We start from the raw sequence: 13,752 nt of genomic DNA, 5'->3' as shown, positions 1-13,752 counted from the left end.
ATCCCTCTTGCGACGCAAATTTCATGGTCTAGCAGTAGACGTTGGTCGCCTTCGATGACGCCTTCTACGTCAGCGGGTGTTTCGGTGCTGACCGAAATAACGATGCTGCAGCGAGGCGGGACGCTCACTTGATCTTCGAGCACACTCAAGGCGTGGTGACTACGAGGGTTCTCCGGCGGCATTCCTTTATCTTCCGACAGCGTTACTGACTTCGACTTCAGGTTGATGATTGCGCCGTGTTGGTCCAGGAAGTCCATACCGAGAATGACGTCTCGTGAACACTGTTGGAGGATAACGAAGGTGGCAGGGTAAGTCCGGTCATGAATGGTTATTCTTGCCGTGCAGATCCCAGTCGGCGTGATGAGGTGTCCTCCAGCGGTGCGAATCTGAGGGCCTTCCCATGCGGTCTTAACTTTCTTCAACTGGGCGGCAATGTGTCCACTCATTACGGAGTAATCGGCCCCTGTGTCGACTAAGGCAGTGACTGCGTGGCCATCGAGAAGCACGTCGAGGTCGGTGGTTCTTTGTCTGGCGTTGCAGTTGGGTCTTGGCGTCGGATCACGGCTGCGTCGTGTTGAACTGAAGTGGGAACGTCGCGTCGTCAAGTCGTCTTTCGTCGGTGTAGTCTTGGCTTCCTGACTTCGTCGGGCCAGCGGCGTGTCGTCATTAGGTCGTCGAGATGGTTGCTTCGTCGTCTTCGTCGGCGGCGGAGGATCTTCGTCAGTTCGACGAACAGCAACCGCACCTCCATCGGTTGCTGCTTTTAGTTTTCCGGATATGGGCTCGCAGAGCGGCCCCGGGCTGGGCCGGTGTATGGTCGGCGCTGCGGCGACAGGTAGCGGCCTGGTGACGGCGAACGGGACGGTCGTCGAGGGTTCCACTGAGTGGCGGCGAGGTAGTCGGCGATATCGCGAGGTCGTTCGCCAATCTGTGGTCGCGGCGCGTTAACGGCGAACCCTCGGAGTCCCATCTCCCGGTATGGGCATCGGCGGTAGATGTGCCCGGCTTCTCCGCAGTGATAGCAAAGCGGGCGGTGGTCGGGGGCGCGCCAAACGTCACTCTTCCTCGCGTAGGTGCGCTGGGCGACGGGTGGGCGTGCTGGCGGCGGCGGCGGTGGACGACGGATGTGCGGCGTTACAGGGCCCTGGCGTTGTCGCGGACGGGGACCTTGACGGCGGGCGACGGCGGCGTATGTCATCGCTTGCGGCTGAGGCTGCGGCGATTCAGGGGCTACTCCGAGTTGCTGTTGGAGCTCTTCACGTACGACGTCGGCAATCGAAGCCACTTGAGGCTGTGATGACGGGAACAGCCTCTGTAGCTCCTCCCGCACGACCGCTCGGATAGTCTCGCGCAGGTTGTCGGTGGCCAGTGACTGGACTCCGGCGTAGCTTGTTGAATTCGTGCGCCGGTTGAATTGCCGGTTCCGCATTTCCAGTGTCTTCTCGATGCTAGTGGCCTCGCGAAGAAACTCGTCGACAGTCTTCGGTGGGCTTCGTACCATACCGGCGAAAAGTTCCTCCTTTACACCACGCATCAGGAGCCGGACTTTCTTTTCCTCCGACATCTCCGGGTCGGCGTGGCGGAATAGGCGGCTCATTTCTTCTGTAAAAATCGCGGTCGTCTCATTAGGCAGCTGCACTCGGGTTTCCAGCAGCGCTTGAGCTCGCTCTCGGCGTACGACGCTTGTGAAGGTCTGCAGGAAGCCGCCTCGGAAAAGGTCCCACGTCGTCAAGGTGGTCTCTCGATTCTCGAACCACGTCCTGGCGGCGTCCTCCAAGGCGAAATAGACATGACGCAGCTTGTCGTCGCCGTTCCAGCTGTTAAATGCGGCGACCCTCTCATACGTCTCGAGCCAGGTTTCCGGGTCCTCGAATGTTGAACCGCGGAACGTGGGGGGCTCCCTGGGCTGCTGCAGCACGACGGGGGATGCTGGGGCTGCCATTGGGGCGGACTTGGTGGCAATCTTTCTGCTCGTCTCAGGTAGAAGTCCGTGCTCTGGGGGCAGTCCTTGCAGTCGGCGGCTAGCACGCTGGTCTTGGGCGACGTTGGTTTTCTCTTCGGGCTTCGGGCTTGAATCGCGGCTTTGCGGGGGCGTTCGGTACATGAACGCACAAGCACCTCCACCAGATGTCACGTGGTAGTGACGTTAAAGAACACAGTCGCAGTACTGTGAAAGACAAAACTAGCTTTTATTGGGCGAACCTGTGCCCACAAAACAGGCTACACTTAAAGCACAACGATAGCGGGGAACACAGTCGGCGATCGTCGAAAATCTGATCAGCGGGTCAAGCGCGTCGGCTTTTATACAGCAATCATCGAATGTTCCAGATTAAACGTTGGGACCCGCATGCCTTCTAAAATGTTCTACACCATTCGTGTCAAGCGATGAAATCAGATAACACAACGTTGGCGACAACAGACAGCGGGTAGAAGCATCGATAACTTTCCAGAAACTTCGGATACATACAGGCGCGTCCCGCGCTGTGCGATAACATTTGTTCGGCGGCAAAACTTGTCGCCCGATAGAGACAAGTACACGTGTCAGTATTCAGGTTTTATGCTGACAGACCGGCTTTATTACGAAGTCTGTTCATTTCGGGTTTTCTTGTGCGTGCAAAGACTGTAAAACATTTTCACCACGTCCACAAACTCGTCAGCTTTCCAGTGCTTTCCTCGGCTCTGTTCAGTGCTGCTCCCCCCCCTCAATAGCTTCACACCTACTCAGCACACTCCATTTTCATTCATTAGTCTGTTGATACTTTTCGGCACGTGATCGCTAGGGTCAGGCAGGCGAAGTTCAGAAAAGGTCGGCCAGTCTCCTTCTTTGTGATTTCTTTCTTTTTTAATGAAATTATGTTGTAGAAGAGGTTGGCGTCATAGGTGGCACCGGTAACTCTTCACCGCTGGGCAAAGAAAAAATATTCTATCAGAATTTGCAACAAAATGTCGCATAAATGTATCACAAAGAAACAGTCAGTATTAAGAGAAAGTTCTGTACGTGAGTCCTGGAACCCCACAGAAGAGAAACATGCATAGAGACACGTATGTAAGCACAGCTGCTGCTCATTCTTTATTGTTGCAGGTCTTGGAAGCTAACATCACGAGCTACGTATTGGACTTCGCATTCCCACGATACGATCTATACCTCAACAAAGTCTTCAGTCAGATATACCCGCGAACGCCGTTTGATGGCCTGTGGCTGGTGAGAAATTTGTTTTTCCTGCACGACCTACGGGGGGGGGGGGCAGGGCCGCGACACTCGGCTTTGCTTTCAAGGGGCCGCGTGGTGTTTCGAACATGTCGGAAACTATGCCGCGAGACATAATATTCCCCAGGAACGCCATAAGCTACATAGTGTCATGCCAGGTACTCAACCACAGGCGACGAGCAATGGTTGCACAAATTCGATGCTCCCTTTCATGTTGATAACAAGAATACCAGAATCAGGCTGCATTCGGGCGTGGTCCTAATTCGACCACCTGTGACTGGCGAGCAATGAATAAATGAATGAATGAATGAATGAATGAATGAACGAACAGAAAAAAAGCAATTAGCCACTCAGTCAACAGTCGTTCAGTCAAGCTTTGGTCCGTCGGTCAGGGAATAAAAAAGTTTGGAATAAATAAAGTATGGCATCAGCAAAGCTTCATTCATTCACTCAAGTAACGTAATCGATAAACCAACCAGTCTGTGAATCACACATATCGTTAGCAAATCAAGAAGTCATTTATTTCATGAATATATCAACGAGCCATTCAGTTGTTGATAATATATGAATAAGTCGCTCAAACAATCTTTTTGGACAATGATTGACAATAATTGAATCGGTACGTGCGTTGATCAACCAATAATAAAGATCAAGCAAATTATTTTATTCTTCAGTCAGTTATCAGACCAAATCAATCGGTGAATAAAGCCCTTATATCGACAATGCATTTTCGGCCATACATTGCTGCTTTAAGTTTCACATGACGGTTGTTATGTCAGATTTCGTATTATAATAGTTATGCATAATGGTACGCTGTGACTTGTAGATCTATGTGTTAGCCATACAGTGCTGCTTTATGTAAGCAATGATGGGTTTTGTGCCATATTTGTACCCCGCCCCTGTAACGGCCCAATCGGCCAACAGTACCTGCAAATAAAAAAATGAATAAGTTCATTGATCAATCAATCAGTCGGCCATTCGGTCAATCAGTTATTTGACCCACTAGACGAATGAATGCTGCCCAGGATCGCAACGAACCGACGTTGGCGACCGTCTCGCCACCTGGCGGATGTGCGAGGGATGGTTGGGACGTGATACCCTACACGCCCAAGACGCTGCTGTCCAGGGGACCCCTGGATGCTCGGACTCTGTGCATGTCCCAGCACCTGGTGTCGGGGCCTCACCTGGTGGGGCACAATGCCGTACCGTATTTACAGGCGCAGGCAGCCTACAAGTGAGCACTGCCCCTAGGACGCGGAAATTTAGTTCCTTGTATTCAGCTCGGGAAGCGTAGAAGGGAAGCGTAGCAGTGGGCGGCAGAAAGTCAGGTGGCCGGAGGAGATTAAGAAGTTTGCAGGGACAACGTGGCCGCAATTCGCACATGACCGGGGTAGTTGGAGAAGTGTGGGAGAGGCCTTTGCCCTGCAGTGGGCGTAGCCAGGCTGATGATGATGATGATATTAGACTCGGGGCATAACGCTTATGACCATATTCCAATGTACTTGGTGCGTTTTGTTTTCTTAAGCGGAATACTCAAGAAAGGCTTTCGCATTCAGGTCTCTTTCGGAGCTAGGCTACGTGGTGAAGCGGGTGGTAGCGGAACAAGAAAAATTACTGATAGTCTGCACAATGACCTAAAGTGTGCTAATTACCTTTTATTATTTGCCTTATGGCAATTGTGTCAAATGCGAAATTAAAGTCGAGCAGTAGCGAAGTCATGGCCGCTTAGTTTGGAGTGTTAACTCTAGGAGTTCCTCCGAGATGCACTTCGTTAAATTGTGCTACGAAAAGATATTGATATTCCAGCTAATAGCTACCCTTAAATAAGAGTTACTGTTTGGCACGTTGTGGGGACGGATATCTCAAAATATCTGTTAGCCTTACCACTTTTTTTGCTAGGCAGTCATCCCTTCATTATACCACAGTCCTTCTATGGAAGGACTGTGATTATACTGTTCGGCTACTATTTCACAAACGCAGCAAGTGCTTAAAGTGAACAACGAAGAACGAGTATTTAGCAAAACTTAGGTGCGGTTTATATAGAGAATTTTTTTTTGTCGAGATAAGTTGACCATCGGCCAAGCAGCCACTCAGACAGTCGCTTAATGAGGAGCTTCACTTTTGATACTGTTATCGTCGAGTCATTAGAATCGATCACGCATCGAATCGATCGATATGTTCCCCTTGCGCAGCGTGTTCGCCAAGATATCGGGCCAGCGGCCGTTCGTTGTGAGCCGGTCCAGCTACTCGGGCATTGGCAAGTTCGCGGGTCACGTGATCCACGGTCTCCGTCCCACGTGGGAAGACCTGCGCCTGAGCATCCCAAGTGAGTTCACCGCGATATATATATATATATATATATATATATATATATATATATATATATATATATATATATATATATATATATATATATAAATTGGAAACACACACACGCACACACAAATTCCTTCGCGGAATGGCGCGATTTATTGCATCAGCTGCATCACGTGAATAATTCGGCACAGTAAACCGCATTGTGCCGCGGGGTAATTAACAATTTCTTTGCCAATTACCTCTGTAATTAATAGCATTAGAGCACACGCGTGCCAGGTGTGAAGTAGAATTAGCTCAGCATAGTAGTAAGTCATGCACGCGTGGAGCACGAATTCTGTACAGTTTTGCGCCAGTTTCGAGAAAATACACTTTCCAAATTTGGGGCGAATGTATTGACGTTCCCGCGCGAACACTAGCGAGCGCTTCGTTCTTCCTGCAGTGTTCAATATTTGAAGTGCAAATAGGCACTGTTCAATTAGACGAAACGTTGTTGGAAAGCTAACTATATAGGTCCTTAAAAAAAGAAAAACTGCTGGTAAAACTGTGTAGGGAGTGGTTGAATTGGCTTGCTTGGTAAAAAATCTGCTCCCGAAAAAAAAAAACGACTGAGGATTCGCGAAAATAGACGGCCGGGTTACGTTATAGCGTTCATAAGAAAAACGTTGCTTAAAAGCGGGAAAAGATATGCGAAACAGGGTACTTGACGGGTGCCATGGACGAAAAGCCAGCTGGGGAATCTGTAAATCGCTTCGCAAGAAAATGGAACCGCGATGGAAAATATTTCGCAGTATTTCGAAAAAAAAAGAAAGACAGTTACCTACTTTTCAAAGCCACGTCACGGTGTCTGGGAATGCGGAGTCTCATTAACCCGTAAATATGGCTCTATAACTACCGATAATTTTTTCTTAGCTTACTGCATTATCGATCCAGACATCAGTGGGGTGCACACACTTTTTCTGAGGCTTTACTGAATTTTAACGATGGTAGAAAAAACGGCAATGAATATAATGGCGGTAATAGTAGGAGACCACTGAAGATCTATAGCTTAAACGTGTAGAAGACGCAGAACGGGGGAACAAGAAAATATTATGTAATTTTTTTAGGACAATAAGATGCTTTGAGATTCGATGGCCCTCCGAGATCGGGTGGCAGCTGCTGCTCGCTGAAGATCCCGTTCGCAATATTCTGGGATTTGCGTCATAAACGATTATCACCAGGTGCCCGCGTCGTCTGTTAAGAAACTATTTAAAGGCTATTAATAATTAAAAAAATCACAGTTATCAGCCCACCAGTTTCGCCAACGTTTCTTCGATAGTATATTGTACTCATTAATAACTAATTTAGCCCGAGAAAAATTTTCTTGTAGTTGGCCTTTAGGAACCAATAATACAGGCTGCAGAAAGGCAAAAATTAAAAGCTGGGTGGCGTCACCTACCATCCCGTTTCTCACTATAACGCCTAGAGGGAAATCTGGCGCCGCCATCTATGGGAGTTTCCTAACGGGCGCTGTGCCGTCATGGGAATGACAGTATCTGTGTCTACGAGGCTTGTGTTGCCTGGTGTTGAAAGAGGCTTCGTCTAAAACGTGGATATGGCTACACAAATAACGCGTTCGTAAAGTAAAATCTTCACAAAATGTTTCCATTCACGCATATTACCTCTTCCAGTGAAGTTTACTCATCTACAATGCATAACCAAGCGAAAAAAAGCAAGAACAGACGACAAACTGTTCCAAAGCGAGCACAAATCTTGTCGTCTGTCCTCCAACTTTAGCGAATCGCTGATACTTTTTACATTTCATATAATTGTACATGCAATAACAAGTTCTCATAGTTAAACAAAACATGTCTTTGTGTAATAATAAAGCTAAAACAGCTTTTTACATGCAGTTATAGTAGAAAATGAATCATTGTGACAGACGGAACGGTGCTTGCCTGGCTCTCCGAGGACGATGCCAATCCGAAGTCACAATATACAAACATTCCCATGCATACCACAGTGCAGCAGCGCCAGACTTCCCTCTAGGTAATATAGTGAGAAACTCTATGGAGTTTCATACAATAATTACTACAGGGAACTCCAGCGCTGCAATGGTTCAGCCACCATGGGAATGATGGCAAGTACGCGAATTTGCCTGATCTTCGTATTTGTGGATTCAGGCATTCCTGTGACTTTCTTCATCACGATTTATCTGTCTTCATTGTCGTAAGTTTCAAAACGCTCTATACTTTTCTAAGTGCAGAATACTCTGCGAACACGCCTCAACCGCTACTATAATTGCAGCAGCTCAACCCGTAGAGGCGGCCAAATTGAATCGCGCCAAGCGTCTCAACACGCTGGGCTTGCTCGCAAGAAATTCGCAAGGGCGTTCTGTGCCGTTTGTCGATGCGTGCGTTCGTGGCGTAGTGGTTTCAATATTGGGCTTCTAGTGTGTTCGAATCCTGCCGTCGGACAATTTTAATAATGTTTATTTAATTATTTATTACACGGTACTATGTTGAAAAATAAGAAATTTACAAAGTCGCGGAGCCGTTTTAAGCCAGAAGGATGGAGCTTGGGCAAATCCATATACTTCCCATAATTTCCACGCTGACTGAACCACCCCGATTGCAGCTTCTGCAGACATTACCGCCAGTGTTTGTTCTAGTAATTATTGTACGAAACTCTATGCCGGAGGCCCTAACCACCTGTTGGAGCAGAAAACTCGCGCCTTCAGAAACTAAGCTACAAGCTAATGCAGTACAACTGTAAAAAAAGAAAACACGAGATATTAGTAGCGCTCTCACTTCTATTAGAAGCGACATTGTGCAGATTCACCAACCCGTCCGTCGGGCTGAAGAGCCGCGATGTTAGTGGCGGCATATGAAATCTAAAGGGTCGTGAAGAAGTCGAAGTACAATGGTCAAAACACGAGAAGAAGCGGCTTATATGCGCAGTCTATGTAAGGCGTACAGTTTGTAAGTCCTCAGAAAGTATCGTGAAACTTCTTTAGGCACAGACGGTAGTATGCGACTTGAGAATACTCACACGACCCCGTGTTTTAGCATGGTTTCATCGATATTCTTCTTGGATAGATTGTGTTTTTTTATGCACCTGCCGCTGCAGTGTTGCTGTCTGCCAGCTTGCTGGGCATGCCGCTGAGCGGCGCTGAAGTCTGCGGTGGCGAGGAATTCAAGATGGCGTCCATCGCTGACGAGGAACTGTGCGTCACGTGGTTCTCGCTGGCCGTGTTCTACCCGCTGCTGCGACTGAGCAAAGCCGAGCTGTTCGTGAGTGTGCTTCTTTAAAACCTTTCTCTACAAGGGTTCGAATGCTATTAGTGTCGTGGTGTTCGTGGTGTTCAACACCACGAACATTGACTGGAGCGTCGAGTTTATAACCCTTTTCAACAAAAGCGGGCATTGCCAACACGCCAACTCCTCCCCCTGGGAGGACTAAAGTGTAGAGAACTGGTATATCATAAACAATGGTGAATTATATTCGTAGTGCGCGATTGTGACTTCTGCAAAGCTACAGTGCCCGGAGTAGCCACATCATATGAACTGTCAACTAATCTGCTGTTAGATAGGTTCGATTTGTAGATTCCAATATGTGCCCTTCACAACTGTTCTTGATGCTGAGATGGTTTTTAAAAGTTAGTATTCGAAAAAAAGGAACAGATTTAATTGATTCCCGGCAATTCTGGGAACAAAATTTGCGGGTCCGATACGACATCTGCTCACAAAGGCTATGACAACGAAATGACTTCTTTTTTTAATTGCCACAGGGATGCCACGCGCGCGTTCGTCCAGAGTTTTTCGTTGAAGCGCGTATATATTTACGCGAGTCGCGGAAAGTTTCTTCGCGTTCTGCGCACGCACATCATTCCGATCACGTGATAGCTTTACGTTAAACACTCACGCGAAACTGAAACCGTCTGTTCATTCAGGGCAATCGTCCGGTTTGCATCTCGAATTCGCCTTTGGTATTTTTTTTGGCAAGCAGGTTACTACAGTGCCACGTATGGCGTGCGCAGCCTACCGCAGCCGTCACGTGGTGGCGGCCTCGACGCCTGTTGTATCGGCTTCGCAAGATGGCGACCTCGAATCGCCACATCCGGGCACCCACCGGCCACTAAACGAACGAATGCTTTTCTTTCAATAGATGAAGCGCCAACAGTGACGACACACTAAGAAGGAACAGAGACAGGACAAGGCGCTATGCACTGTCAAAGCTATGACAAATGTGTCGGTGCATAGCCAGGACAAAGCTATGCACCAACTAGCCCCACAACGTGTTTTACTGAAAGCTTTCCTCTGCATCGGTGCAGGGTGTCTGCTGCATTGCTCTCGTTGGTGCACGCTTGGGAGAAGCTCGTCAACTCCGCCTCGATGCCACTTGTATACCGAGCTGTCCACTCTTAACGAGAACACTTGAGTTGCAGAGCACGCCTGGACTTTTTCTCCCTTGCAAGAGTACAATCGCCTAAATTTGCAGCAGATAGTTGCTGTTCGGTTGCTCTGACTCCTTTAGACGCACATGTGCAATGTGCTGACATTGCTTCCGTAACTACTTGCAGCTATGGCGCCGGCTGAGCGATAGCAGCACACTTGTGTGTTCCCTTTAACAGTGGACCCCACTGTAACATCTCGGTGCTGGCCATCTAGCGGGCGAAAAAAAAATATGGCCGCGGCCGCCGACAGCGGCTGTCACGGTCAAACCACCTGCGAGATCCTTTTGCTTTTTAGGCTATATACAGTGACCGGCGTTTTTGCCCTTGAATTTGTGTACTGGCACTTGCCGAGAGACAGTGCAATAAGCACCCAACACATAAAAAAGAAGGCCTATACATGTACAGTACACACTTAGACATAGCGCCGTGTATGTATACACACCTTTTTACCTATTGAACTCGCCAGTCACTCCTCGGACCGCTCTCGTACGTCCAATTATTAATAATTATTATTTGCTGTCTGTAATCCTCGTGTACCAACGAGGCGCGACGCCCATACCACCGTTGCCAGCGCTCGTCATCGCGCCAACCATTTAGAGGGGTTTGGAAACCACCACGTTACTTGCTCCGTCTTGTCTTATCTCCACGCAATGTTAGGACACCCGTGCGAGTAGATTTGGGCCCCAGCGCTAAACATTGCTATTGTTGCCAATGCTTCGCCGTCAATTTGTTATTGCTTTAAAAAGTCTATAACAGATGCAATCAAAATTGGTTCGTAGAGGTTCTTCACGAGAGGTGGTTCCCCGTATTTTGCATATTTCGACAGGCGATCGGAATTTGCACCGCTTGCGAGATCCGCTTTCGGTGCTGCGCGTGTAAGCAGAAAGAAAGGTTTTCGCTTTACAGCTGCTGCATCCGTCACCATTCTCGAACGCTTTCCTGTCCGAGACGTCGGACATGCTGGACATCCGCCTGTCGCTGCGCCCGTACCTGTACTACCTCTTTCACCGAAGTCACGTCGCCGGTGACACCGTCGTGCGACCGCTGTTTGTCGAGTGAGTACATGTCGTTCGTCTGTGTGTTGTTGTTTTGGTAGTTGTCACCGTCACTGCTCCTCGCGTATTTATACCTCACTGTTCATGGGGCGAACGCATTCCTTTTTGTGTAGCCGTAAATACTCGCGTCGTGAGGGTGTGACTAGTAACTGTTTTGCTGTGTTCTCTTCTTTAAGCTCAAGTCTCGATTTCAAGCAGCGTAGGATCATTTGTAGGTCTGCAGAACTGGATGCTATGAATGCCGTCTTCTCGTGGATGGATGGATGGATGGATGGATGGATGCATAGATATGGGTAGACAGAGGAATGCATATGGACGGGTAGAGAGGAGTAGAAAGATGTCAAAACTACATAGACAGCAGTAAAAATTAGCGCTACAGTTCGAATTTAAATGGCAACGGTACAATGTACGCTTCGCCAGCTAAGGCTCTCGCTGCTGCGGCAAACTAATAAAGAATTGCTGCCATACTCCGAACGCTTTAGCTTGTTCATATTCTGCAGCACGCTCCGCCATAGTTTCGCAAAGCACGCTAACAAGGTGTCGCATGTGCTCTGCACCCGCTTTCTTCTAGATTTCCGAACGACACCGCGACACGGAACATTAGCGACCAGTTCCTCTGGGGGTCCGCCCTGATGATAATTCCTTTCCTCGTACCGGTGAGTGGTTGGAGCAAAGTGACATCCTCGCCCGCAACTGCGTGGCGGTGGACAAATACTTAAGGCGAGCGACGTTAGCGGCATTACCTGGTGCATTTGTAGCGTCACGTTGTCGGTGTCGCCATTGTTTGTCATCAATCGTGCTACTTTGATCAAAGAATACGGCAGATAGCAAAATTGCTTTGGTTTCCAGCAATAGCATTCGTTTATGGGTCGGCGACATGGGAGGTGTCATCGTGCCGTCATTGTGCCACTGAAGCTTAAACTTTGTTGCGCCATCTCTGCGCAAAATTGGAGCGCGAACGAATGTGTGATTGAACCGGAATTGTCATATATACCAGACGACCACATTTGCGCGACATTCCGTATATCTGACCGTGGTGCCACGCCCTCTCTGCAATAGCATACGATTATGGGTCCGCGACATGGAAGGCGTCATCGTGCCGTCATCGTGCCATTGAAGTTTAATTTTTGTCGCGCTATCTCTGCCCGAAATTGGAGTGCAAACGAGCGAGTGATTGAACCGGAATTGTCACATATACCAGACAACCATATCTGCGCGACATTCGGTACACCTGATCGTGGGGCCACGCCTACTCCCACGCTGCCGCAGAACGAGCACGTTCGGCGCGCCCACATTCCCGAGGGCGTTTGGTACAACTTCGAAAGCGGCGCCGGCGCAGCGTCGTTGCCGCTGATCTCGGAGCGTGGCGGAGGCAGCCAGACGCTACTGCGACGCGGGAATCGCCGTGTGTTGCTGCTGCTTCGAGGAGGACACGTTCTTCCCGTGTCTGCCACACCACCTGCCGCCATGCGGTGAGACCCGTGTGTAGCGATTCTGCGTGTACGGCATTCGAAGATCTCGGAGGCCGTGTAGCGGTTATGGCCTCGGAGATCGGTCAGTACACATTTGCAGGTATTCCTGGCTATATGTTTCCTTGAGAAGCGAGTCCGCTGTGGGCGGTGGTTCGGGTAAACCACTGGCTTGCTCCGCACTCAGATATTCATACGGAAGTTATGCCGCATGGTTAAATTCGTTTAATACCGCATTCGAATGCAATGCCTGAAAGTTTAGCATAAGAATAAATCGGGTTTGTGAGTCGTTTCCGTTGATGCCGGGCGAAAAAATTTTCCGTAGTCGAATGCAGTTAAACCACGTTTGTCGAGCGATAGCACGGTTTTGCTTACTTTGGGAAAGGACACAGACGCTGCTCGGCGCTGTCAGCAGTAGCGAGCGAATGGATCTTCATGCTGCGTCTCGCTTCAACGCGAACTAAGCGTCGAAAGTACAGCGCATACGAAGCTACCAGCACTCGGCACACTTAGTACACGTCGTAGACCGCTTTGAAGGTATAGGTGCCCTCGCGGCCTATGCAGCAGCCATTGGTAGGGGCAGGCTACGTCCCAGTTTGACCTTGGTTGAGCTTGAAGGTCAGATTTACGGAACCAGGCGTTTTCTGGGTTTGTACCTAGAGTAGTAGGGGCTTTCGCGCTAAGACGACGTCGGTTTTCACAGCGAAACCAACGATGATGGCGTCTGTCTCCCGAAGGACAAAACTCCTGCTTGGTCCGGCGCCGCCTTCTGTGTGGTCAGTGCGTGGCCAGTGTTTGGCCACCCAAAGATAAACTTTGTTTGTCTACATACATATATCAAGACATACATCACTCGGAATCTATGTGTTGTCCATGGACTGTTTAAATTGGGTAAACCATGGCGACTCGACCAGGGCGCAGCCTGGATAGATTACCCACAGAAAAGATCACTACAAAGGCTAAGCTGAAAGCAATGGTGGTGGAATTATATAAACCTACCTCAGGGTGCTTCGCTGGGGCAGACATTGCCTTTAGAAGAGCGCTTCGAGTGGCAGTCAGTGTAATCAGTTCAAAAGTAATGAAATAAGAAATGCAGTCAACAGGAGAAAGGCAGACGACAAACAAACAACTTGCTTGTATTCTACTTCTCGCACTGTCACAAGTGCCGCTACCCCCCGCCCGCCCCCTTTATTTACGAATAGGCCGGAAATGTGCTCTTCGTTGACGTTCAAATACCTGTCTAGAGAACATGCCACGTGGCGTCCGAGCAGT

General features: G+C 49.0%; 1 protein-coding gene across 1 annotated transcript in view; it reads left to right on the top strand.

Annotated features, from left to right (window-relative positions):
* LOC126529425 (lysosomal alpha-glucosidase-like) overlaps window positions 1-13,752 on the top strand; it is a 36,772-nt gene that overhangs the window by 15,688 nt on the left and 7,332 nt on the right. The window contains exons 7-13 of the mRNA XM_050177025.3: window positions 3,083-3,202; window positions 4,234-4,442; window positions 5,401-5,534; window positions 8,630-8,793; window positions 10,863-11,011; window positions 11,583-11,667; window positions 12,281-12,483. Of these exons, the coding sequence (XP_050032982.2) occupies window positions 3,083-3,202; window positions 4,234-4,442; window positions 5,401-5,534; window positions 8,630-8,793; window positions 10,863-11,011; window positions 11,583-11,667; window positions 12,281-12,483 (1,064 nt within the window). The remainder of the gene's footprint in view (window positions 1-3,082; window positions 3,203-4,233; window positions 4,443-5,400; window positions 5,535-8,629; window positions 8,794-10,862; window positions 11,012-11,582; window positions 11,668-12,280; window positions 12,484-13,752) is intronic.

Source organism: Dermacentor andersoni, chromosome 8, assembly GCF_023375885.2.
Source record: "Dermacentor andersoni chromosome 8, qqDerAnde1_hic_scaffold, whole genome shotgun sequence".
Lineage (NCBI taxonomy): Eukaryota > Metazoa > Arthropoda > Arachnida > Ixodida > Ixodidae > Dermacentor > Dermacentor andersoni.
This window is presented reverse-complemented; position numbering and strand designations above follow the sequence as displayed.